The following is a 27,299-nucleotide window of genomic DNA, read 5'->3' on the forward strand; positions in this document are numbered from 1 at the left end:
CCCAGTCAAATCAGCCTCATTGTATTTTCCTATTTCCCTCATAGCTACACTTTTCCTATAAATCTGCCCCAGACTCCAGCTCAGGGGGACATAATTTGAGCTTTGCCGCTCCTTGCTAGTCAAACTTACAATAAAGCTTGTTCTTTTCTCAAAAGCTAGTGCTGTAGTATTGGTTTCTACACGTCAGGCAGTGAGCCCATTGAGTGAGGAGCCATTTTATGTTCCCACCGGCATCGGACAACAGTTCCAATTTCCCACATTCTCTCCAACACTTGTTTGTTTTCTGAATAACAGCAACCTAGTAGTGTGAAGCGGGATCAAATTGTGGTTTTGATTTTGCATTTTCCTAATGATTAGTAACATTAAGCAGCTTTTCATTTGTTTATTGACCATGGGTGTAGCTGAAAAATATTAATTCAAATCTTTACTCATTTTTGATTGGGTTTTCTGGTTGTGGAGTTGTAGTTCTTTATATATTCCGGGTATTAATTCTTTCTCAGATACAGCATATACAAATTTTCTCCCATTGCATAGACTGTCTTTTCACTCTCTTGAGAGTGTCTTTTGATGTACAAATGCTTTAAATTTTAATGAAGTCCAGTTTATCTATTTTTTCATCTGATGCTTGTGCTTTGGTGTCATAGCCAAGAAATCATTGCCAAATACAATGTCATGAAAATCCATCTGTCCAGATAGACCCTCAGTTATCAAAAGCACAGTGATCAGTGGTCAGAACCCACAATCCTGGTTTTTTAAAAACTAGGTCCTTACTGCCCAACCTGGCTCCAACAAGCCACAGAAGGAACCTGGGCTCCTCACAGCTGCTGGTCACAGGGCTGACAGATGGGGACAGTAGCCACTACCAAGTGAAAGCTCAAACTGCCTGACATTTATCAGCCTCGCCATCAAGCTCTCTCCTGGGAGCTGCAGGTGTTAAGACCCAGAGTTCCAAACGGTTCCACAGACAGCTCTCACCAGTCCCAGGATTCTGATGGAGGATTTTGGGGGTTTCCTACTTCCAATGTCTTCCCTGACATCATCTTTAGGTAAGTAGGTTTTGTGGCCAGAATAAAATACTGAAAGTATTGGCTCTAATTAGAAAGATAGATAGATATAGGTGGATGGATAGATAGATAAATAGATAGATAAGCTAGCTAGCTAGCTAGATGATAGATAAGCTGTCCCTTTTGAGAAATTCACATTGGCAGGCTGCACATTGATTCCACTGATGGTGCCAATTCCCTTCTCTGCAATGAGGTCTGAGCACTTCATTCCTAGAACTTCTGAGCCCCCTTCACTCTGCCCAAACTAGAGGTCATGATTATCCCCCCAGGAGCCAGCACAAGTGGCACTATGGATGGCAGCTTAGAACAGACCATAGGTCTCATCTCATGACCATTGTCAGGAAGGCATCTTTCTTCCTGGAGCTGAAGAAAGGAAAAAAACATTAACTCATATTTACAGCTGAATCAGAAAATATTTCCTATTGCCTGTAGGTAGGATAGATTTTTCTAAAACATAAAAACAGCATCCAAAAAGAGTGGTTTGGGGTCTATGATATAATATGTTTAAGTAAAGTATAAGCTCATATAGCTTTTGTGGGCTGGCTTGAGAAACACACTATCCTTCAAAACACTAAGCGTAGGAGTCTCTGGGTTCGGTAGGTTTTACAGAATTAAATGGCAGCCATCTTTCCATCATGTCGTTCTCCCAACGTTAAATCTCTTCTTTCAAAAAAGACAGAGGAAGATTTTCTTTTCAACAAAAAAATTTTATTTTTCCCACTAATATTTGTACAGCTGTAAACCCAAGGAATCATCCAATACTTGTACAAATTGGGGGGAACAGTTAATAAGCACCTTCAGTGGTTTCCACAGTTTAAGAATTTATTATTTTTAAAATTTTAGAATAAATCTAACAAAATGAATAAAATAGTTATAAAAATTATACAAAATTATATTGAACATTTGATATAGAGGCTTGATATGGAACGATAAATACAAAAAGAAAGTGAGGCTAAATTTATGGGGCTGGGTTGTATAAAAGACCTTCATATTCCCCAAATCTTGTAATTCTGGGATCTACATGTAGTGTTGATCTCTCGAGACAAACTATAATTATTCAAAAAAAGACTCTTCCGATTCAGAAGAGTTCCATACCAATGTACTGTGTATGCACATTTGACTGAGTTGTACATCACATACTGTATCAGCAAGGTGAGGAGAGAGGCAGTGGAGCGGAGGGCTGAGTACCCTGGGGTTTGAAGAAAAGAGGAAGAATCTCATCCTCAAGGAAAATATCACACAAATTCTTCTATGTCCTCAAGTATAAGCGTTCTTTGGCAAAATATATCATGTTCTCCCTGGAATTGTTTAATAGCTTTTCTTATGGCTGTTCTTAAACCCCTCTCCCACCTCTTCTTCCTGGGTTTTCCATTCTTATTCTTGATCAATCTCTTTGTGATACTTTTGAGTCTTCTCTACTCCCTTACCTCATCAGCTTCCAATTCAAAATGTCTATTGTGTTAGGACTCTGAGAAGTAGTTGATAAAAGATAACACTAGCCACTGAGATGGTGAGGGGATAGTTGCTAAACAAACTGTAGCAACAGAAACATGAAATGTGGCAATGGTCCCCTTGAGGATGATCATAAAAAGGATGCAGACCATTAGTATAAATATTCAACTTCTTGGATTCTGTTTTTAGATGAGAATATAGCTACCAAGGGGCAGAGACAGAGGAATGAATTCATGGTTGGATTTAAATTGGTTCTCAGGAGTGGAGGCCAGAATTGAGGTGAGGGATTGTCGTGGGTCATCACCTGGTATTATCCCAAGTGTCTCTATGAGGAGGCTGGACATTGGTGCCAGCAGCGAGGCCAGCAAAATATCAGAGACGAGAGGCTGGTATGCAGGTGTTGAGGGCAAAAAGGAATAATATGGTAATCTTCAGAAAAAACTTAAGGCACATCCAAATAATTCTGTATCCTCAAATTTCTTACTCTACACCTTGAAATTTCTACCAATGGACACTCTTTTGACTTAAACCTTTGACTACCAAATGCCAATATCCTGTGGTGGAAAAACGAATATCCTACCTGGGAGGGGCTGCTCATTATCATCTACCAAATACCTGGGACAGGATAGGTTTTGGTCAAAAGGCAGAGCATAATCGCTATAATGGGGCTCTTGGACAGGATGAAGAACTAGGGAGCAAAACAACTGGTGTATGAAGAGGGAAATTAAAGCACCAAGACAAAAAGTGTAGGAGGGCTAACTCCCTCCTTCACTCCCACACTGCCTAGTCAGGCCTGGCTGGTACATCAAGCTGACAGGATAGTGGGTGTCTCAGAGTGAGGCTGAGCTCGTATGGCCACAGGGAAGGGACAACTCAGACCTGGGAGGTTCTGCTTACCACTGGGGGGCTAGGATTGGGGCAAAGGCACTGAAATAGGCATGGAAATCCTCAACCAAAGCTGGATATGCTTGTCTGAGGGTTGGGGTTTGAGGTGGGGATTTCTGTCCTATTGTAAGGGTAAAGACTTCTCCATTCCAGAAGCACAGCGTGCACGTTTTGGGGAACAGTGAGGGAAAAGTTGTTGGGGCTCAGGCTGGGCTAGACTTCAACTTAGTGGCCACTTGGCTGGAGAACAATTTCGGTCTAGACCAAGTAGTTTCAAGTAGGATATTGTTGTGAAATACTTGGAGAGGGAACAAGGCACTCCTGTCTTCATTTCCGTTCAATACAGTCAACTCCTAGGGTGTTGTCAGGGCAGCGGCAGGTCCTGCTTCCAGGGGTGGCCAGGCAGAGGTGAGTGCAGCCACCATTGTTCACGGAGCAGTAGTTGTGACCTGGAAAAGGCAGAAATCAGTTCAATAGCCTCCTCTCTGCCCTGACTCCACAGCCATCCAAGAGAGTGGTCTCCTACTGTGTGACTCCTTTTTGGTTTCCACAAAGCCAAGCTCACATGGGCTCCAGAGAAATGGGAAACACTGACCTTGATAGTCAGCTAAGCCAGTCTGTGGTTTGTTTCTTCATCATTAAACCAAACAGGCAAAAACACTGAGCCCTGATGTGCAGCCCCTGCAGATTCACCACTAAAGCTATTCAACAGATCTCAGGGAGGTTTCTCCCTCTGATCACAACATGGAGCTGGAATTTTACGGTACAAAGTACTTAGCTCAGCGCTCACAGGACAGTGGTTATGGTGCCAGCCACATACACCGAGAGTGGTGGGTTCGAACCCGGCCCAGGCCAACTAAACAACTGCAACAAAAAAATAGCCAGGCATTGTGGCAGGCCTGTAGTCCCAGCTACTTGGGAGGCTGAGGCAAGAGAATTGCTTAAGCCCAGGAGTTTGAGGTTGCTGTGAGCTGTGACACCCCGGTACTCTACTGAGGGCAACATAGTGAGACTCTGTGTCAAACAAACAAACAAAACAACAAAGTACTCTCTGTCTAGCTTGCACACTTGCCTGACATTGACTGTGGGAGAGGAGGGAAGCTGAGAAGGAAAGTGGCAGGGGAAGGACTTACAGAGGCAGCAGAGCACGGACTCAGGAGCCAGGCTGCCTGGCCATGTGACCTCGAGAAAGTTGCTTCTGTTTTCTTATTTATAAAATAATTATAGCACCTACCGCATAGGGTTGCTATGAGGATTAAATGAGCTAATGACTACAAAGCACTTAGAACTCTAAGGAGTTGAGATATATGTAGAGCTCCTAGCTCACAGTAAGTGCCATGTATGTGACTGCAATTATTCTGATTGTTCATTATTATTGTTGCTGTTAGGCAAAATTGATGGACTTTGAAAAGCAGCAGAGGTTCTAACATTAATATTCCTATTTGGAACCTGAACCCTGCACACTTCTAGACCCAGCTCAAGACTCAAGGTCTTTCCTCACTTTGTCCACTTCATTACCTAATATTTTCTGCTTCTCTGGTCCCCCCCCCCCCATGAAGACCCTTGATGGAAGGGACTGTATCTCTCCTACAGTGTAATCAGGGCTACTGGTGGCCATACAGGTAGAAGCCAGAGGGGGAGCCCTGAGCCTCCCAGTGACAGCACAGGTGAGTTACCTTGAGGACACTGAGACAGGGCTGTGGTGATGCCGTACAGCCGGGTCTGCTTATTGGGGTGGAAGGTATCCATCTCTTTGGAAATAGCAAGATCAACAGCAACCACAGAATTCCTAGAAAGAACCAGAAGTAAAAAAGATCTGATGACTTGGGACCTTTTCGCTACAGAGCAGCTTCTTTGGGGATAAACTGGAGGTCACACTCAGACACGTGGCCTTGCTTCCAAGACATCCCTCCCTCCTCCTGGAGTGGGTCTCGCCTGCATTTCTCTGGCTTTTTATAAAAGGATCAAGATCAGCTAGCTCCCCACTCCCCCACTAAATTCCAGGCAGGAAACGGGCCTTCTGTACAGATGCCGGGGCCAGCTGCCTCCTTGGTTTAACCCCTCCTTTTGCAGGAAGCAGTTGTTAAGAAGGGTCCATGGGAATATGGCAGTGTAAGAACTACAACGAAGCAGGGACATGAAGCGGGCATGGAGCCCACCAGCCAAGTGACCCTGAGAAGCTCCCAGGGAAAGGACGCCCACTCCACGAGCCTAGGCTTACAGGCTTGAAACTGCCCGGCCAAGAGCATCGAGATGATAAACGGCACCTCCTTTGCTCCTGGAGGGGCCTCGCTCTCCCTCCCTTTTCAGCCTCCTCTCTCGTCTCCTGACAACCAGGAGAGTGAGGGACAGTGGACATCCCTGGAGGCTTGAAAGTCAAGCAAAGAGGCCAGAGGGGAAGGGCTCAGCCTTCCGGAGACAGAGGGTGGGAGGGCAGGCTAGGTGGCCCCACCCGTGGCCACAGATGACATACGTCTTCCAGTCTGTGTAGTACAGATTCTTCCCATAGCTCGTCACAGCAAAAGGGTACTGGAGTCCTCCGAGAACCTTGCGTCTGCTGGGCTGACTGGGATCCAGGCATTCTGCCCGATTGGTGCCTGCATGGAGCAAAAACAAGTCGCCCATTGTTTATGCAAGAAATGGCCCCTTTGTGCCCCAAAACAAGAGTCAAGAGGGCAAGAGTGGGAGAAGTTCTGCATCACAATGAGAAATCCTAGAGAACATAAGGGGCTTGCTCCTGTGAACTGGAAAGCTGTCTCTTCCTCCTGTCTTGGAGGAAGCTGTCTCTTCCTCCTGTTCTGCAGGGGAGACGTGAGCTGGGACAGAGGAAGCCGTCTTGTTTGAGCTGTTCTCAGAGCTGCAGGTGTCCGGGCTAGCTCTGATCCCCAGGCCTCCCTTCTCTTAGAACAGCGGTTATCACCCTGTGGGTCGCGACGCCTTTGTCGCAATGACAATACATCCTGCATATCAGATATTTAGATTATGATTCATTACAGTAGCAAAATGACAGTTATGAAGTAGCAACAAAAATAATTTTATGGTTGCGGGTCACCACACATGAGGAACTGTATTAAAGGGTCACGGCATTAGGAGGCATTAGGAAGGCTGAGAACCACTGTCTTAGAAGAACTATGCTATCTTCCAGCTCAAGTTCCTCCTCCGTGAAGCCTCTCCAGACCGTCCTCCCTGAATTCAGAGCCCATTAGAATTGCTAACCTACCACTGGTTGGCTGCTGTGCCCAGCCTGGCATCAGTCCTGTGTGGTGATTGTAACTTAAAAGGCTTGTGTATTCACTTAAGTGTTTATGTCCCACGCCCTGTTTTAACTGGACAGGGACCACATCTCATAGTCTCTGCATCCCCCTTGGTACCTGACATAATGTTTGGGACAGAGAAGAAACCATGTTCCTTCCTGACTGAGCATCCTGCCCACATCCCTAGCTAAGGGACACTGGACATCTGCCAAAGCAGGGGTACAAATCAGAAACTGCATGTGGGCTGCTCTTATTTTTCCTTGGTTCAAAGTTCTGCCTAAGCCCTTGGGGACAAGAAGAAGCTATGGGGATGGAAGCTGTGAACTTCTTACTAGGTATTAGGGTGACTGCAGGCTCTGCGCGGTACCACTTAGAACTGTCAGCCAACTTTTCTTAAAGGGTCAGATGGGGATTATTTTAAGTTTTGTGGGCTAGGAGGTAGAACTTTGGACTGTATGCAGGTATTTATGTAACCATTTAAAATGTAACATTTAAAAATGTAAAAACTGTTCATGGCATCTGGGTTATACAAAAACAGGTGGCTGGTTACATGTGGCTGGAGGACACATAGCTTGTCAGCTCAGACTTAGAAGATTGGGAACCCTCCCTGGTCAGCGCCAAGCTTTCCGTCACCTGCGTCCACCCAGCAGAGCTGAGCTAAGAAGACATCGAAGGTCAGCCCATTAGGCAGGCCCAGGTTGTCCCGCACCAGGACCCTCCTGTTCGTGCCGTCCATGTAGGAAGTTTCGATTTTGGGGCTATCTCTGTTCCAATCTGTCCAATAGAGGTTTCTGGAGGAGGGAAAAGAAGGGAAAGAGGAGGACAAATAATAAAGATGCATGAGACAGAGTTTATGAAAAACACTTAAAAAGAATCACTGATGAAAAGATTAGCAGACATGAAAACAGAACAGCTAAAAGGATCTAGAGGTGACGCAACACATTTTCTTTTGCAAGGACACTTGGATTTGGTTCTTCATTCAAATTTGGTTATTCTGTTTTAACAAATTCAGTTCCCTTTAACATAACTGACATATTATATCTCGATAAAGCTGTTAACAAAATAAAAAGCCACAACTGCATAAATACATGGGAATTCCCCAAAGGCGGCTCCCACACAGGAGGGCACGGCAGACTCACGGCCCCAGACCAAGGCCAGACACAGATGCTGGCAGAGGCAATGGTCAAACCACCTGTCATCAGGGAGTGGGCTAAGTGACCACAGAACAAGGGATATGGTCTCAAAGAGGAGGAATCGAGGGTCAAGGAGCTGAGGGCCTGGTGTGTAAGAGTTAGAGGTGGCACCAATGAAAAAGGAAGTAAAAGTATTGATGTGCTGAAGACCCCCAGGGAAGAAGTCTCCAGCATGTTCAACCTGGGTCTGCCCCAGGAAGGAGTCCCAGGAAAGCATTTATGCTATTCTGAGACTCTTCTGGAGTTGACATGACTTGATTGTCCATCCACATTCAACCCACATGGAAAATACCAATTTCTGAGCTATCAACTTACAAAGTCTCTTGATAAGAGATCTGAAAGCGGAACATGGTATCAACTCCACATTGTGGTAAGTGTTCTGGCATTTTGCCGTGGATATCTACAAATCACCAAGTGCATTCTCTCCCATCCTCTACTCATTCCTTGCAGGAGAGCAATGCCTCATCTCTGAGCATATCTACGAAGGGGAAGAAAACAGAATAGCTGCACACACATATTTACACAGAGATACCCTCTAACGGAGTCCGTTACGATGCCTCTGGGATTCACCAAATCAGTGTCAAAGAGCACCCGGCGCAGGGAGCCATCCAGCTTTGCGACTTCTATTCGATCCAGGTGGGAATCGGTCCAGAAGATGTTGCGGCCAAGGTGGTCAAGGGCAATGCCTTCTGGACTTCCAAGATCTAGAACCAAACACACAGCTCCTTTGTTTTTTTTTTTTTTTCCTAAGCAGGTGAGATGATGCCTCAGTGCTATTTCCCAATCCTCGTACTTTGAGAAACCAAATGGGAATGTGAAAAGCTTGTTGTTTTTGGCTCGGCACCTGTAACTCAAGTAGCTAAGGCACCAACCACATACATCAGAGCTGGCGGGTTCATATCCAACCCAGTCCTGCCAAACAACAAAGAGAATCGCTTGAGCCCAGGAGTTGGAGGTTGCTGTGAGCTGTGACGCCACGGCACTCTACCCAGGGCGACAGCTTTAGGCTCTGTCTCAAAAAAAAAAAAGAAAGAAAAGAAAAGCTTGTTGTGTTTAAGATAAGCAACCTTCAAAGTGGCAAATTAAAACTGCCGGCTGTTCACTCTGCCGACACTCACTGTGCGTTGTGTTGGAAACCAAGACAACAGCAGTGACTAAGCTGTGGCCCCAGCCTCCAAGGAGCCACAGTCAATCCCAATCCAGACTGAGTCCCATGTTTCGTGGGAGCTAGAGGAGGGACATTGGACAGCCCAGGGACACCAGGGAAGGACTCCTGGGGGTGGTGACGCCTCTCAAGGCTGGCTCCTGAAGGACCAACAGCAGTTTGTCAGGCAAGGATCCTGGATAAGGGTTTTCCATGTAGCAGGACCAGCACATAGATATAAAGGAAGATGTGAGTATGGCTGCGTGTAATTTTTATACGGCTGGAGGCCATGACGGTGAGGGAGAGGCCAGGGGGGAAGTTGGGATGCCACATTACTGACCTTAGACCTCGTCACACAGGCAGAGGAGAGGCTTAGAAAGACCTTAAGATGGCGAATGGAACAAACAGATCTCCCTTATTCATTAATTACAGGGGGAAAGGTCATTTCAGAAATTGCAGTTTCTGGCTGCGACTGGGTTTGAACCCGCCACCTCCGGCATATGGGGCCGGTGCCCTACCCCTTTGAGCCACAGGCACCGCCCAGGGAAAAAATATTTTTAAGAAATCATAGTTGTTGGGGCGGTGCCTGTGGTTCAGTGAGTAGAGCGCCGGCCCCATATACTGAGGGTGGCAGGTTCGAACCCAGCCTGGGCCAAACTGCAACAACAACAACAAAGAAATCATAGTTGTTATTACTTTTATACAAGTATAAGGGGTACAAAGAACAGGTGTCAGTGATTACAAATAAAACTTCTGCAAGTCTTTACTGGATTACAGCAACTAGTTTTCAAACCACAGATTGCCACTGGGTACCACAAACCTTCAGTGTGAACCTTCAGTATCCACCTATCTATACTGGAAGTTCAAGATTGCAATGGTTTTCTGACTATACTTTTTTTGGGGGAGGGAGACAGAATGACAAGGTCTCTCTCTGCTGCCTGGACTAGAGTACAGTGTCATCATCATAGCTCACAGCAACCTCAAACTCCTGGGCTCCAGCAATCCCCCTGCCTCAGCCTCCCAAGTAGCTGGGACTTGTTGCTCACCATAACGCCCGGCTAATTTTTCTATTCCATAACGCCCAGCTAATTTGTCTATTTCTAGTAGAGATAGGGTCTTGCTCTTGCTCAGGCTGGTCTCAAACTCTTAAGCTCAGGGGATCCTCCTATCTCAGCCTCCCAGAGTGCTGGGATTACTGGCCTCACCAGGCCCAGCCTTGACTGTAAATTTTCTTTTCAAATGACAACTTATTTTATTGGTGTCACTTAGCGTCCTTTCCGCTGAAACAATTAGAGGACTGAAGGTCATTTAGTCTAGCTAAATTAAGCAGGAAGGGGAAGAAGTTACTCTACCTAAGGGATCTGCGGTATGAGGAAATCATCCCAATAGCCTGTTCATCAATATATAAGCAGTTGAGAACCTCAGCCCCCTTGTGTCAGCCTTTGCTGGACCCCTAACATGATCAGAACCCCCAGGAAGAAGAGCTGCCAGAGGAAGTTTATGAAGAGTTAGAAACCACACTCAAACAAGGTCTTCATTATCCAAACCCAAAGTAGAGATTTATAAAGTATTAAAATATTTCCCACATCCCCAGAGACAAAGGGACAGTGAGACTGACCTCCACAGGCCCCTTCTGGCTTTCAGACAGAACCAGAATAAACCATTTCCAGGTTAAATTTAGAAAAAGCACATCCTGTGTGAGAGACATGAGCTACTCTGCACACGTGGAGCAGAGAGGGTAAAGGCTGCCCAGGGAGCACATCCTCACGAGGCCCCGGGGGAGCCTTGGAGGGAGCTCGGGTCACACAGGCTCCTTCTCAACAGCCTTAGGCTAATCTCAAAGCCAAGAGCAACCATGCCTCCTTTTCTCCAACTGGAAAAACATTTCATTGTGTGCTCTATTTCCAAAGGAAAGGCCTTTTACTGTGCAGTCTGATGAAGAGAATAGAGAAACCTGTACTGCTTACGGCAAAAGATGACACTTATTAAAGATGTTCAGTTGGGACTTTATCTCAAAGGAAAGAAAATAACACCCAGAATTCAGACTGTCATGAAATAAGAAAGAAAAGAGATAAGATACCCACTGCCACTTAACTCACGAGGGAAACACCAACCCTGCTACACTAAGGAGTTAACTGGAAGCTTCTTTCTCTCTTCAAAAAAAAAAAAAATTATTCCTGGTGCTGGTGAACTTTCTTCTACAAAGATCACATTTTGGTTCAATGCTGTGTTTTTACAGTACTTAGGCTTTTGCTTCTTGGATGAAAGCAACAGGAAATAGCAAACGATGACCTAGTCCCCTCTTCCACTGGGTTTTGAAATCAAATTGTAGCTAACAGCAACAACATTTTTACAGAGATAAGATGCAAAAAGGCATTTGCAAACTTCTGTTTATTAAACCAAAGCATGAAAACTAGCAGACATCATTTATAGAGCCCATCGGCTTCTGGAGAAGATCTATGTCCAGAGCCAGATCTATTTCCTCTACCTCAGCTCAATTCCCACCGCATCACGTTTAGTGTAGGCAACAAAGAAGGAAAAACATGCCCCAGGCACAGGGACCCTTCTAGAATATTAATCGTTAGGGAACTGTTAAATTGGACACTGAAAAAGCTACATTTAGTCCCACGTAAAAAGAAATACAAAACGAAGCTGACCTATTTTAAAGATGTGTCTTTGATTTTAATATTTTGCACAGGAAGCAAGATGACCTCAGACAACAAATGTCCCCAGCATGGGCGGCGCCTGTGGCTCAGTCGGTAAGGCGCCGGCCCCATATACCGAGGGTGGCGGGTTCAAACCCGGCCCCAGCCAAACTGCAACCAAAAAATAGCCGGGCGTTGTGGCGGGCGCCTGTAGTCCCAGCTACTCGGGAGGCTGAGGCAAGAGAATCGCTTAAGCCCAGGAGTTGGAGGTTGCTGTGAGCTGTGTGAGGCCACGGCACTCTACCGAGGGCCATAAAGTGAGACTCTGTCTCTACAAAAAAAAAAAAAAAAAACAAAAAAAACAAATGTCCCCAGCATGACAATGTCTTTGGAATGAAAATATTATCCTCCAGTCAGCAGATGAGTCACTGACTTGAGCAACGTGTAATACTTGACCTTTTTGAAGCAGGGAAATTTTCACAGGTCCTTGAATTTTCTTGTAATGACCTTTAATCTAGAGAACACATACTTATGAACATAGTCTTGATTTGTTGAATGTAGGCATTAATAATGCATAGAGTGTTCGGCTTAAATTGGCATTCTTCAGTTAAGGAATTGAGGTCAAATGTTGAAGGGCAGGCTGTGCCAAAGCTTTGCACACTTTATCATAGTAACGCAACAAAAAAGCTGAGAAACGTCGGTGAAGGCTCAGCCTGATTTGCTGTCCCGCTCTGGCATCTGAGCAAGAGTGGTGGGGGTGAGGTAGAGAAAAAGAGAAACCCCCCTCACCCCCAATGTTACAGGTTGAAATGGCAACCCTCTAACTCAACAACCATCTTGAGAACAGACTCAGCTCTCAGAGTCAGTATTTGCCAATATGCTTGCAACCCTCCTAACTGTCTGATTCATCTGCCTGTGGCCTTGGGGAAACCCCTAATGGAGCAGATCATGGGACAGACACTCCGAGAATCCATTCTAGGCTCAGCATCCAGAGGCAGAAATGTGTATTAACACTGGATGGCTGAGACCTGTCTGGGCAACATAATGAGACCCTGTCTCTACTAAATGTTAAAAACTTCACTGGCATGGTGGTAGGTCCCTGTAGTCCCAGCTACTCAGGAGGCTGAGGCAGGAGGATTGCCTGAGTTCAAGGATTGTAGTGAGCTATGATCATGCCTCTGTCAGGGAGACAGAGTGAAATTTTATCTCAAAAACAAAAATCTAAAAAACTGAATGGTGGAGGAGGTGCCTGTGGCTCAAAGGAGTAGGGTACCGGCCCCATATATGGGAGGTGGTGGGTTCAAACCCAGCCCTGGCCAAAAACTGCAAAAAAAAAAACTAAAAACAAACAAACAAAAAAACTGGAGGGCGGGTTTGGTCTTTATTGGCCATAGAAACTGACTTGATAAGCTTTCAGAGAGAGGCACGGGCACTTGCCTTGCTTCCACTTTATTCTCCACAACAAATCTCACTAAGGTGTTTGTGATTTAATGGAGGAGCTGGAAAGTCTGGCTCTTCGAGGCCGAGGACCCCACCCCTCTCAAGCCACCCTACACTGCAAACTCTACTTTCTGTGAAGAGCCACTTGGGCTGCCAGAAGCAAAACCAAAAAGGAAAAATGGTATTTGCTTGCCTACCTTGTCGGACGATGATGGCTGGCTCTCCGCCGTGCAGACTGGCCCTTCCGATGGAAGGCTCACTGATGTCTGTCCAGTAAACCATCTTGTCCACACAGTCAAAGGCCAGTCCGATGATGACTTTTGCCTGGAAGTGAAGACCAGGGGTGAGAATGGTCCAGCCACAGACATCGGAGGAACTGTTGTTAGAATCTTTTCACGTGTTGACCGGCACTCAGATATCTTTTTTAATGAGTGACTTCAAGTCTTTTGTCCATTTAAAACTTTTTATTATTGTATTTTGAGTTATTCATATATGTCAGATAAAAATCTTATACAGGGAGGTGCCTGTGGCTCAAAGGAGTAGGGCACTGGCCCCATATACCGGAGGTGGTGGGTTCAAACACAGCCCGGCCAAAAACTGCAAAAAAAAAAAAAAAATCTTGTCATAGACACATGCATATATGTACACATACATATGTGTAGGAATGTATGTATATTTTTTTCTGAAATAGTCAAAACAATCTTGAAAAAGAACAAATTTGGAGGATCCAAACATCCTGCTTGATTTTAAGATTTACCATGAAATCAAGACAGCATGGAATTTGATGTAAGGTTAGGTGAACAGATCAATGCAACAGAACAAAGAATCTAGACACAGACCCTCACAGAAGCAGAACATGATTTTATTTTTTAACAAAGCCATTGAAGTGCCAATGGGGAAATAGAGTGTTTTCAACAAATGTGCTGAAATATCTGGATAAACATGTAGGAAAAAAAGAATCTCAATCTAACCTTACACTAAAGGCAAAAATTTAAAACTTCTAGAAGAAACCATAGGAAAATATCTTTACACTCTTCTAAGTAAACCCACCTGCCAGGCCAAGTTTTTATAACAAATGATGGTAACTCTGGAAAGAATTCCAGATCATAAAATTGTGCTGTTAAATTATTATACTATAAATATATTATAGTCTTGTATTTATATAATAAATTTATATTTAAATTTATATTATATTACAAATATATCATATTATTATATATATATGGCTATTAACTAATCCGGTGCCTTGGAAAACGCCAAGACAGCTCCGTGCACCTGCAGGGCAGATATGTTCTCTCAAACAGACATAGTCAAATGCTAAGGCCCCTAACTATGGGGACCTCCTTCATAGCAACCTATGCCCACCAGCTTCTCTCGCCTTCCATCTTACTAAGGAAATAACTTTTCCTTTAATAAACACAGACTCCTTCACCATACGCCAATTCTTACAAAAACAAAACAAAAAAAGATCAGAGGAAGCAAAGTCAAGTAATGTTTTTATGTCTGACTAGAGTTTAACAAAAAGTGACTATGCTACACTTGAGTTTGTGTGTTTGTGTTTTTTCCTTTTTGGTTTGTGCCTAGTTCTGAAGAGCTACTGAGAGTAAGCTACTCCAATGTAAGCTAACTTATCCCCAGAAGAAGCAAATCAATTATTCTCCACTCACTCATGTCATAAGTACTTATCAGATGCCTGTTAGGTATGACAAACTGGTGACATTGCGACAAGACTCCATCCTAGAAAGAACACCAAGTAACTTAAAGTATCCCAACCAAGTGCCTCCAACAAGTCATCTGCCCACAGGCTGATCTGGCAAAGCCTAGTTCTGATTTCTTGCAAATTAACATATTATAAAAACTATAGGTATTTATACATATGTAAAATTTAGCCATTGGGAAAAACTGGGTAAAAGGTATCCAGGACCTCCCATGGCTCTATGATTATTCAAAAACAAAACAAAACGCGAGCACAAACGTTTCCCTCAATCAGACAGCATGGAGTTCATCTCTTTATTTATTTATTTTATTTTTTCTGAGACAGAGCCTCAAGCTGTTGCCCTGGGTAGAGTGCCGTGGCATCACAGCTCACAGCAACCTCCACCTCCTGGGCTCAAGCGATTCTCCTGCCTCAGCCTCCCAAGTAGCTGGGACTACAGGTGCCCGCCACAACGCCAGGCTATTTTTTGGTTGCAACTGTCATTGTTGTTTGGCGGGCCCGGGTTGGATTCGAACCCGCCAGCTTAGGTGTATGTGGCTGGTGCCTTAGCTGCTTGCGTCACAGGCACCGAGCCGAGTTTATCTCTTTAGATGTCACCCATGAGAGGCTCTGGGAAAGCGGGCAGCCTGTCTGAGGCTGAGTTCTGTTGGCATGTGGCTGTAGACACAGGAGGAGGCATTATAGGCCAGGCAAAGTTTCAGGAGGGAGGGGAGCGTGAAGTGGAGAACCAGGATGATCTTCCACTGGGAAGATCATGGTTGTCAGCACTTATTTCACTTCAGGAGGTCAGGTGAAAAAGGACAGTGAGAACAGTGACTCTTACCTCACACAACATATACAAGTTAACTCAAAATGAACCAAAGACCTAAATGTACAAGGAACAACTATAAAACTCCCAGAAGAAAATAAAGAGGGAAAGCCTCATGACATTGGACTTGCCAGCATTTTCTTGGATATGATACTGATAGCACAGGCAACAAAAGAAAAAAATTGAACTACATAAAAATTAAAAACTCCTTTCCAACTTGGGCCCTGCAGAATGGCTCCCACAAAGGAAGGTGGTAAGAGGAAGGGCTGGTCTGCCATCAACGAGGTGGTGACTCGAGAATACACCATCAATATTCACAGGTGAATCCACGGAGTGGCTTCAAGAAGCATGCCCCTCGGGCACTCAAAGAGACCCGGAAATTTGCCATGAAAGAGATGGGAACTCCAGATGTGTGCATTGATACCAGGCTTAACAAAGCCGTCTGGGCCAAAGGCATAAGGATGTCCCGTACTGTATCCATGTGTGGTTGTACAGAAAATGTAATGAAGATGAAAATTCACCAAACAAGCTCTATACTTGGGTTACCTATGTACCTGTTACCACTTTCAAAAATCTACAGTCAACATGGATGACAACTAGCTAGTATTGTCAGACACGTCAAATAAAATTATAAAATCACGCACACACAAAAAAATTGAAAACTCCTATGCATCACAGGACACAATCAACAGTGAAAAGGCAACCCACAGAATGGGAGAAAATATTTGCAAATTAAACATCTTATACAGGGTTGATGTCCAGAATATATAAAGCATTCCTACAACTCAACAACAATTCTGTTCAAAAAATGGGCAGAGGATTTGAATAGATATTTTTCCAAAGAAGATATACAAATGGCCAATAAACACATGAAAAACTGCTCAACCCTACTGATCAATTAAGGAGGTGCCAATCAAACCCACAGTGAAATAAGCCCATGAGTTTAAGGTTGCTGTGGGCTGTGACGCCACGGCACTCTATTGAAGGTGACATAGTAAGACTCTGTCTCAAAAAAAAAAAAAAAAACACCCCTGTCAAACCAACACCCCCATACACTAGACAGTTTCCATCTCGTGGTGCTGGTATCACTGATGGGCAGATCCATACATTGGATACAGAACACAGAGCCAGATGTTTAATGCGGCAGGCGGTGCTGAGGGCCGCGGGGAAAGACACAGCAGGATGAGGAGGCAGAGGGAGCAGAGGCTGTGCGCTGGATTGGGGCTCAGCACAGGTGAGGTTCCCACAGACATCTGCAGGAAGGGACGCAGTGAACTGTGAGTGTCTTAGGGTGAGAGAATTCCTCAGGGGAAACCCCAAGTGCAAAGGCCCTGAGTGGAAATGCACTTGGCATGTTTGTGGAGGGCCGGACCTGGTGAGTGAGGTGGGAGCGGGAGGGACTGGGCGGAACATATCCAGATCCTGCATGGCTCTGAAGACCACAGGAAGGGGTGGCTTTATTCTGGGCGAAGAACTCAATTGAGGATTTTGTGCAGGGGAAAAGATGTGAATCTGATTGAGACTGCCTTGCAGGAGGCTTTTGAAAAGCATTTTTATTTTGGATGTTTTTTGGCTGATGTTCCCTCTCTGGTCTAAAAGAAGAGTGGATATGGCAGCAAGTGGCGTCTGAGATGTGGAGATCAGGGCAGGACAGGACACAGGGAAAGCAGGAGACACAGTGGGGTAGAGAGAGGAGGAAGGGAGGGGAAGCCGGAGCTGGGCCTGTGCAGACAGCGTGGACCGCAAGCTCTCTACCAGGAACTTTCAAGGAGGCTCTGCACCCCCACCGAGGAATGATGGGGCTTTACGAGAGCCAGTGAGCCCGGCCCCTGCCTTCCTGCCCTCCTTACAGGCCGCTCACCACCCCTCCCACTGCTCTGAAAGCTCCGACCCAGCCCTGCAGCTAAAGCTCCCCGGTCTCAAGTGTGGTTTCTTGGCAGAGGTCAGGATCTCAGATAAAATACAAGAATGGCATTTCAGAAGGATCCAAACATCCCCAACTCACAAAATGCATCTTTGAAGCCTCTGAGTCAAACTTTGTTACTGTCTCAGGGCAGATATGAGGATCTTGAGCTGAGTAGCTGCTGAAAGATCTGAAAGTCACTGTGAATTTAGCAGGAATGGAAAGGTGGAACCCAGCAGCTGCCTGCGGGCAAGGTACCAAGCTTACGTGAAGCCCTGGGCCGCGGGGTCTCTGGAAGGCCTTCCCGCACCCGCACCGTCTCACCGTGAGCCTCATGGACAGCACAGAAGTGCAGTGGTCCCATCCAGAGATGGGCACCTAGGGCTGCATAGAGTGAGTGCCCCTGGTTCTAGGGGACCAGGTCCTGCTCTGACTGTGTTCTGGTTTCTCCGGTCCCTGAAGCAGGCGTGTCCCCAGGCGCAGTCAGCGGCACTCACCGGGATGTGCAGGAACGCCTTGGCTCCCGTCTTCCTCATGCTGCTCCCCTCCAGGGGCAGGCGCTCAATCTTCCCAGTCTGGGCAAAGAGTAAGTGGGTCCCCGGGGGGAGGGGGATCACGGTGGTAGGCACTGAGGGTCCCTGGTGAATCGGGGGAGCCACCGTACTCAGACCTGGGTAGCAGGAGAGGTCAGTGAGCGAGGCCTGTGTGTACCAGGAACACAAGGACACACGTGTACACACAAAAACTAACACCCACACCCCATGTACCAGGTCACATTGCCTTCACTGCACAAGCTACACAGCCACACAATGACCATTTTATATCTGAAACTGCCAGAAGCAGAAAGCCATCAGTCAGCCAAAGGGCATTTGTGAGGAAGATAAAGCAGGCCTGCGTTGAGCATTAAAGGTCAAATGAAAAAATGGCTTGGCTATTTTTAATAGAAATGACTTGGCTATTCATGTTCTGCTTTGGACACAGGGGCTAGAGCGGTGACCCAAACAGCAGTAGTGGCAAAGAGCAGGGTAACAGCAGCAACCACGGAACGCTGCCCACGGGGCTGGAGGAACCTATCATCGTGAGCTTGCCCTAAACGCCAGGCACAGTCTCTGTGACCCATAAGTTCACATGCCCCTTTTGGGCTTTCCAGAACAAAATGACGGTCATGGCGGGAGTCCTGGGTGCTACCCCAGCCCCACTGCTCACTCTTGGTCCACGTGGGCCATGTACCTGCCTGGCCACCCTCTCCTGCTCTCTGACAAGCTAGACTAGGTTGTCACTAAGGTCATTTTCAGTCATCTCTCTTGCCTGTCTTTTCTATTCCACCCACTCGGTGATGTCAATGATTCTGGCTGACTTCTTCTGTCTCTGAATTCATCCGATTCTCAGCTGGATCAAACCTAACAACTACAACAGCCTCTCAGGCCCAATGGTGATATTTCTAACACCAAACCCCCTTCACGTGGGTGCCTGCTCAAAACCCTTCCAAACCCTTCCTCAGCTCCTGCTGCCCTCAGTGACCCATGTCCAGGCTCCTCACCAACCTCATTCACCACACTGACCCCTGCAGTTTCCTTCCTACCCCCGCCCGCTCCAGCCTCTGTAGCCAAAACCCCAGGCTGCTCATTGTTGGTCCTGCTTAAAAATGCTCACCTGGTGTTGCTCACCAGGTGTAGCTTCTGGGAAGAATGCCCCCATTAGCCCCCCCCCCCCAAGCCAGGCCCCTCCTCAGCTCCCGGGCGCCCGTGCCCCTCTCCTAAAGCTCATCTCCCTACACCGCTCCCACCTGCTCACCCCTCAGTCGAGGGCCTTGGGCCTGGCACTGGCTTTTCTCTGGGTGTCCCCAGCACCCACCACAGCCCTGGACATTCAGTTAATGTGGGCTGAGTGAATTAATGCAGTTTGCAAACCATCATTTTACTGTTTCTTAGCAGCTTTAAAGAAATACCTGGTAGGTGACCCATCTATGATTCTTAGCTAAATTGAAAATGGATGTTCAAGGATGAGTTATATAAGCTTTTGGTAACTTGTGACAATGACCAATTTCTACCTTTGTGACAGAAGCAGAATTTTTGAAATGGGAAAACACACTCGGGTTTTTCTTGCTCATCTCTTAGGTTGAGGCTGAGGGAGCTAAGTCTGGGGTGGGTGTCTGTTCAAAGTCACGCAGCAGGTGGGGCCATACACAGGACCCGGGGCCCCAGCACAATGCCTTCCCACTGCCCCCAGCGGGGGCTGTAGGACCATGGAGTCACGCTTAGGGCATGACTAAAGGAGGCAAAGAGGAGGGCAGGTCCTACCGACAGGCCCTCTGCCGAGGTCAGAATACACAGGTCCCCCTGCTACCGTTACAGCGTCAGCACAGCAGGCCTCGGGCCTTTACATGGAACTCGTGTGTGCATGGAACACACGTGTGCACAGACAAGGAGAGTGACAGAGAGTGTGGGGAGGAATATTGGGAAGGGGGAGGGGAAGAGAAGAGGGGTGCAGAGGGCAGGCAGGCCGAGCCTGAGCTCATCTGTTCCAGCCCAAAGCCCTTCCCCTCCACTTACACGGAGGCCGCATCCCAGGTCTGGTCCTGGTGCCCTGCAGCTCGCGGCCATCGCGATCCACGCACCAGCAGTAGCCGGTGCTGCCGTGACACTGGGTGGGCACATAGTGTCCGTGCTCGTCACACTCGGGGACAAACAGCCCCGGTGGCCTGGGCCGCTGTACGCCTGCCACCCCTGCTGCCCCCAGAATGTGTTCTTGCTCCAGTTGGCACCGGGTTTTCTCCACCTCTGTCAGAGACAAGCAAAAAGAGAGGATGTGGCCTGTTGCCCCTTGGGGCTCACGAGGGCTGCCTGTTCATCACTGAGTTTTGCTCCACCCATTTTTCAAAATTTAAAACATCACAATTACTGGATGGGTTCAATTGTCAATTAGACTACATTTAAATGTTTTTTGAGTTTTTTTTTTTGTTGTTTGTTTGTTTTTGTAGAGACAGAGTCTCACTGTACCGCCCTCGGGTAGAGTGCCGTGGCGTCACAGGATTCACAGCAACCTCTAACTCTTGGGCTTACGCGATTCTCTTGCCTCAGCCTCCTGAGGAGCTGGGACTACAGGCACCCGCCACAACACCCGGCTATTTTTTTGTTGCAGTTTGGCCGGGGCTGGGTTTGAACCCGCCACCCTCGGCGTATGGGGCCAGCACCCTACTCACTGAGCCACAGGCGCCGCCCTGTTTGTTTGGTTTTTAAGACAGAGCTTCCAGCTATCACCCTAGGTAGAGTGCCAGGGTGTCACAGCTCACAGCAACCTCCAATTCCTGGGCTTAAGCGATTCTCTTGTTTCAGCCTCCTAAGTAGCTGGGACTACAGGCGCCCACCACAACACCTGGCTATTTTTTGGTTGTATTTGTCATTGTTGTTTTGCAGGCCCAGGCTGGATTCGAACCCGCCAGCTCTAGTGTATGCGGCTGAGGCCTTAGCCACTTGAGCTACAGGCGCCACACAACATTTTAAATGTTTTCTTTTCACTCCTAAGTACTTTTTTTTTTGAGACAGTCTCACTATGTTGCAATTGATAGAGTGCTGTGGCGTCACAGCTCATAGCAACCTCAAACTCTTGGGCTTATGCAATTCTCTTGCCTCAGCCTCCCAAGTACCTGGGACTACAGACGCCTGCCACAGTGCCTGGCTATTTTTTTGTTGCAGTTGTTATTGTTGATTAGCAGGCCCGGGCTGGGTTTGGACCCACCACCTTCAGTGCATGTGGCTGGCACCATAACCACTGTGCTTTTTTTTTAATTTTTAAAAATTGAGACTGAAAGATTGAAGCAAATTGATATAACATGAAATAAACCATTTTAAGATAAACAATTCCAGGGCATTTAGAACATTCATAATGCTGTGTGACCACCAGTTCTATCTAGTTCCAACACATTTTCATTTCAAAAAGGAACCTCCCCCCACCATGTGCACTGAGCCCCTGCCGACCCCATTTCCCCCTCATCCCAGCCCCTGGCAACTACCAGCCCCTATCTGTCTCTATGTATCCATATCTGGCTATCCTGTTCCGGATATTTCACATAGATAGAACCATACACGTGGCCTTTTGCGTCTGGCTACCTTCTTAGCAGAATGTTTGCAAGGTTCATCCAAACCATAGCACGTATCAGAACTGCCTTCCTTTCCGTAGCTGAATAATATGAACTGATCACATTTTACTTATTCATTCATTCATTGATGGACATCACTGGGTTTTGTTTTAGGGAATTCTGTGTTTTCTTAAATGTGTCCTTTCACCATCTCAAGTTTTTTTTTGGAGATAGAGTCTCACTCTGTTGCCCCAGGCCCAGAGGGCCATGGCACCAGCCTCGCTCCCAGCGACCCTAGACTCCCATGCTCACCTGATCTCCTGCCTCAGCCTCCCAAGTAGTTGGGACTACAGGCACCTGCCACAATGCCTGGCTAATTTTTTCTATTTTTAGTAGAGATGGAGCCTCACTCTTGCTCAGGCCGTCTTGATCCTCCTGCCTTGGCCTCCCAAGCGTTCTAGGATTATATTCTGAGCCACCACACCCAGCCTCAAGCTCCTTTTTTAAAGGGTAGTCAAGTGAAGCAGTGGGAATTGAGAAGGAACTAAGAAATCTATGCCTGGTTGTGATGAATTAGTTGAAAACACCACTGTACTGGGACCAACTCAAGCTTCTTGATGACCCACATTGAGTCGAGGCTACAGATTTGGGGGAGCAGATATGATTGAGTACATTTACCAGCATCTGTGTGTGTCCCTTTAATTATGTCCTACTGCTTGGCATGAAACTTGGTTTCTTACTATGTAACACAGATTCCCAAACAGGGAAGTACAGTCAACCCTCCACATCCAGGGGTTTAACCAACTGAGGATCAAAAATATAGGTGGGGGGGGAATGAACAGTCACATCTGTACTAAATGTGTACAGGCTTTGTTCCTTGCCATTATTCCCTAGAGAACAGAGCATGGTAACTCGTTACATAGAATTTACATTGTATTAGGTATTGTAATTAAGTTAGAGATGATCTATAAAGTATATCAGAGGATGTACAAAGGTTACGTGCAAACATTATGCCACTTTATATCAGGGACTTGAGCATCTATGGATGTTGGTATCCGGGGTGGTCCTGGAACCAGTGCCCTGAGGATACCAAGGGACGCCTGTACTTCTGCATCTGTGGATTGCTCATAAGAAGCTATGGCTTAGAATAAACAATTCCTAAATACACAGAATTGTAGGTGGTTACACACAAGCCACCACATGAGCCAGACAGCATGGTCACCACTGTAGCATCGACCACCCAAAGCAGTGTCCAAACACTGGCAGGAAGCACCCATCCCCAGGCCACCGACTGCTGTGACACAGCCCGAGGGGCACAAGAATCAGCTGAGGCATGGACTTCCTTCAGGTCCCCCAGGGTTGGGCCCAGTGCCCTCTGTGAGCTCCCAGGGCACTCTGGCAAGCCCATACTGTGGCTCTTGTCTCACTACCTCGAAGGAATCTGTCTCCCTGAGCAGACTCTAGGCTCTGAGAGGACAGTAACTGAATTTCCTTAACCTCAGTCAAGAGGCACCTGCTGGGCTGGAGTTTGTATGCTGGTGGGAATAGCCCCAGGACCTGGCCACGGGGAGAGGGCAAGTCAACTCACAACTACAATCCAGGGAGTGAGTGTCCTGACAGAGGGGCCCAGGACACAGCAGCTATGCAGAAGAAATCTTCTGCAGGGCATGAGAACAAAGGCAGGTCTACACACTTTCTCTGGATGACTAGAGGACTGTGGTTAAATAACCTTAGCGTTGGCCAACTTTTCCTGTTAAGGGGCAGAGAGTAAATCTTTTCTGATTTGTGAGCCACAGAGTCTCCATCACATCTACCCAACTACAGTGTGAAAGCAACCATGTTTAATACATTAAATGAAGTGTGGCGGTTCCAATAAAACTTTATCTATAAAAACAAACAATGGGCCATATCTGGCCTATGGGAACTATAGTTGCCAACCCTACTCTTGGGCATTACCAGTTATGTTAGCAGGAAATTATACATATGTGTGTTAGTTAACATAAATTACACTACATTAATTAATAATATATTACCAAACAGAATATACTATTATTTATTTCTCAGCATTTTGTGTCTGAAAATGTTTTTGATTCTCTATTCTTCCATTTCTGGTGTTACCTTGAGCGTGTCAACTATGCTGATTAAGCCGTTCCTCCTGTGACTGCAGGACAGGAATGGACGTCCTGGCTAATCTCACTCTGTTGTTTCGAGGAATAAGTGGGATATGACAAGACAATGCACCCAGAGGGGGTTTTAAGCTCTGCACACACAGGTTCATTTGTGACTGTACCTACACAAAGCAAACACAGTGACACCAGGCGGGTGTGTTGCCACTGAACGGTCCAAGCACCTTTTGTCTGTGTTGCAGATTCGAGTCAGCCTGCTCACTGCGGCTGATTAGAAGCAGTTATTGTGCCAGAAAAGTGTTTGTTGAACCTGGCAAGGGAAGACTGTGTATGCTTTTCTTTTCTCCCAGAGGCAAATACGAAAAATAAAACAAAACATTTGATGTAGGAAGCACCAAACAAAGATCTGAAATAAGCCATCTGGCTAGAATACATGTCGGGTTTTGTTCACTCTTGGATATAAAACTTGTTTACTTCCTCAAAATCTTACAGGGATTTCGAGTTCCCATATAAGCTGTCCCCATCCACACATATATTTTATTTAATTCTCATCCCATCCTACGTGATAGATCACTGTGGTTTTTACACCAAAAAAGGCTCAGAGAGGTTAAGGGACTTCTCTAAGGCACAACACCAGTAAGTGGCTCAGCTTGAAGGAGAAGTTGGGTCCCCTCCTGACCTGGCATCTCAAGTCCACCCCTCCAGGGCCCAGGATGCCTCCCCCCCACGGGACATGTTATGTCAGGGTGATAAACACACACTACCTTGACACCTTCCCTGAGATCATCAGTGAACCCCAAACCCATGTTCCTGCCACCGGCATCTGTATACCGTGGTGCTTTTCCGTTTGAAAGCAGAGCTGGCGTTCTGTGTACTGTCAACCAAAGGGAACTTCTAAGGGAATAGATAGAGATTGTTACATTTTATGTGACTGACAAGAGTTCTTGTGTCAACATGGCATTTGGCCAACATATAAAATCTCAAGTGATCTGGAATTTACAGTGGAACTTTTAAGTGCTGTATCTTGAACTTACAAAAAAGGGGGGGGGACCTCAACTGTACTCAGGAAATGGAATGTCAAGTGTGTTTATGGAAAACTGTGCTCCCTGGGGTTCCTGGGATGGTTCCTCAGCCCCCTGCTGAGGGGCCTCAGGCCTCCATGGGGGACTTTCCATTAAGGGCCAGGTGGATGGGGGGAGGGATTGAGGGCAAGAAAGACACAGTTCTCCAGCTTGTTTCTGGTTGACAAAATGATAACTCATCTGGTTTCATCTGCTGGGGAAGGAAGCATTCAGCACTGATACTTATCTGAGGAAGGACAGGGAGTCTGCAGCAACTGTTCTATGGTGGGGGATAAAGACAATGGGAGGAAAATGAAATAGAGAAGGAAGTAAGAAGAAAGCACGTTCTTGATCTTTGGATTTGCATTCCATTCCCTCTCCTGGTTAAATTTCTTCCTCTGTGTCCAATTCACTGAAATCAATGACTCTGGTAACCTCCCATATACTTGGTGGAGGGAAGGTGCCTGAAATGCCAAGCCCCTCTGGGAAGAGAGGATACACCCAGGGAGAATCTACAGCCACTGAGAATGGACCTGGAGGAAGTGCCTGTCATTCAGCCTCTGCCTGCACACAGTCCCCACTCCCGGGGTGAGCAGGCTCAGCGCACCGGCCTCCAGGACACGCATCTCTGGACACGGCAACACAGGTGCAGCGCATGATGCCTTGTCCCTGCTAGATTTGAGACTTTTCTCATTTGTAGCCTCATCTCATTGGCTACCAAAGGGACGTTTGTTAGTCCAAGACTGCCACCTTTCCAAGAATGGGAATTTATGAGTAACAGGGGACGATGTCAACCCGACACGGTCTTTATGCTCCTCAGGGTTTACAGGACATCACCACTGGTAATAATAATCCTGATATACGTCTCTACTTACAAACAATCTTCATGCTCCTTCCCAACATTTACCCCTAATCCTCACAGGAGTGGAGAGGAGGGAGAATGCCCAGGGAACTGGCAATTAGGAAAGGGCAAAAATGCAGAGAAAGCAGAAAGGGCATTAAACAGTAAAGAAAAGAACACGCTCCTCTAGTCTGCGAGCTGTCTCTCTCATCACCATGGGAAACTGCATCACTGGGTTTTCCTCACATACCTGTCCCCTGGGGTGGCTCCCATCCCCTCCTGGCCACAGGCCCTCGAGTCACGTACTCACTTGTGTTACAAGCACTTACTGGAAGATGCTCTGAGCCAGCAGCCCTGAGAGCACTGGGAATTAAAGCTAAGCAGGGGAGTCCTCAGAGTTCACAGGCCAGTGGGAGAAGCGAGGATCTTAGTCGGCCGGCAGTGGTCTGACAAGCTGTACTGGGGGCAGAGAGGACGAGCACCCAGCCCGCAGGGTCAAAGGCATGGGTGACACTAAGAGCAATGAATGTGGCAGCGCCTGTGCTCAGTGGGTAGGGCGCCAGCCCCATATGCCAAGGGTGGCAGGTTCAAACCCGGCCCCAGTCAAACTGCAACAAAAAAAATAGGTGGGCATTCTGGAGGGCGCCTGTAGTCCCAGCTACTCAGGAGGCTGAGCCCAGGAGTTGGAGGTTGCTGTGAGCTGTGATGCCACAGCACTCTACCTGGGGTGATAAAGTGAAAGTCTGTCTCTAAAATAAATAAATTAATTAAAAATTAAAATAAAAAAGAGCAATAAATATGCAGTGTCCCTAATACTCCACAGCCGTTGCGTGCAGTGGCTGACCTGACTTAAGACCGCAGGTTCTCAGGATATGAGTGGAGATAGGACAGGAAGCCGACACACCCTGAGTATTGGTGAGGGTGGCTGACGTGATGCTCCCTGGGCCTCAGGTTAAAAAAGACTTCAAGAAAAAGAAGGGGGTGGTGCCTGCGGCTCAATGGGTAGGGTGCTGGTCCTATATACTGAAGGTGGTGGGTTCAAACCCAGCCCCAGCCAACATGCAATGAAGGGAAAAAAAAAAAGGAAAAAGAAGGGACACAGGTGGTGCAAGGCTCAATGATGAGGCTGCTGATTTGGAAACAAATGTGAGAGCCATAAAGGAGGGAGGTCTTGACCCCGCACACCCTGCCCTCCCCCTCCCTGCCCTCCCTGTCCTCTGTCCTCCCTACGTATCCTACAAGGCCCACTCAATACTCTCCTTCTCACACTCCCCCAACTTTCCTAGCTCCCCTGGCTCTCCACTCCCAGGGCTACTTGTCACTGACAGACTCACCACTAGTTTCCAGTGTCCCTCTTTCCCATCAGTTACAGTGCAGATACCTCTGGGGTAGAGACGTTACTGTCCACGTGCCAAACCTAGCAGCAGGCACGGAGGAGATGCTTAGGAAACACTTAGGACTTGGTGACAGCTACGCTGCTACTTAGGACTTGGTCACGGCCACACTGCTAACTAGCTAGATACCTTGGAGACAAGTTGTTTGGTCTCTCTAAACTCCCATCTATTTCAATGTGGCTGACCATGACAAATACCAGCCAGAGCCATAGAAAACCCACGCGTGTGACGTGCTGGACACCAAATGATGAAAGTGTTTCAGGAAGAAGGGTGAGATCAACCATGCCACTCACT

The 27,299-nt window shown here is 46.9% G+C and overlaps 1 protein-coding gene across 1 annotated transcript in view; it reads right to left on the reverse strand.

Moving 5' to 3' along the window:
- Positions 1-1,763: 1,763 nt before the first annotated feature.
- NID1 (nidogen 1) overlaps positions 1,764-27,299 on the reverse strand; it is a 92,408-nt gene continuing 66,872 nt past the window's right edge. Inside the window, exons 13-20 of the mRNA XM_053606838.1 lie at positions 20,058-20,285; positions 18,003-18,175; positions 13,275-13,401; positions 8,381-8,552; positions 7,289-7,446; positions 5,875-5,998; positions 5,078-5,190; positions 1,764-3,850 (exon numbers count right to left, since the gene is read on the reverse strand). Coding sequence (XP_053462813.1) covers positions 3,729-3,850; positions 5,078-5,190; positions 5,875-5,998; positions 7,289-7,446; positions 8,381-8,552; positions 13,275-13,401; positions 18,003-18,175; positions 20,058-20,285 — 1,217 coding nt within the window. The 3' untranslated portion in view covers positions 1,764-3,728. The remainder of the gene's footprint in view (positions 3,851-5,077; positions 5,191-5,874; positions 5,999-7,288; positions 7,447-8,380; positions 8,553-13,274; positions 13,402-18,002; positions 18,176-20,057; positions 20,286-27,299) is intronic.

The sequence above is a fragment of the Nycticebus coucang genome, chromosome 10 (assembly GCF_027406575.1).
Source record: "Nycticebus coucang isolate mNycCou1 chromosome 10, mNycCou1.pri, whole genome shotgun sequence".
Taxonomy (NCBI): Eukaryota; Metazoa; Chordata; class Mammalia; order Primates; family Lorisidae; genus Nycticebus; species Nycticebus coucang.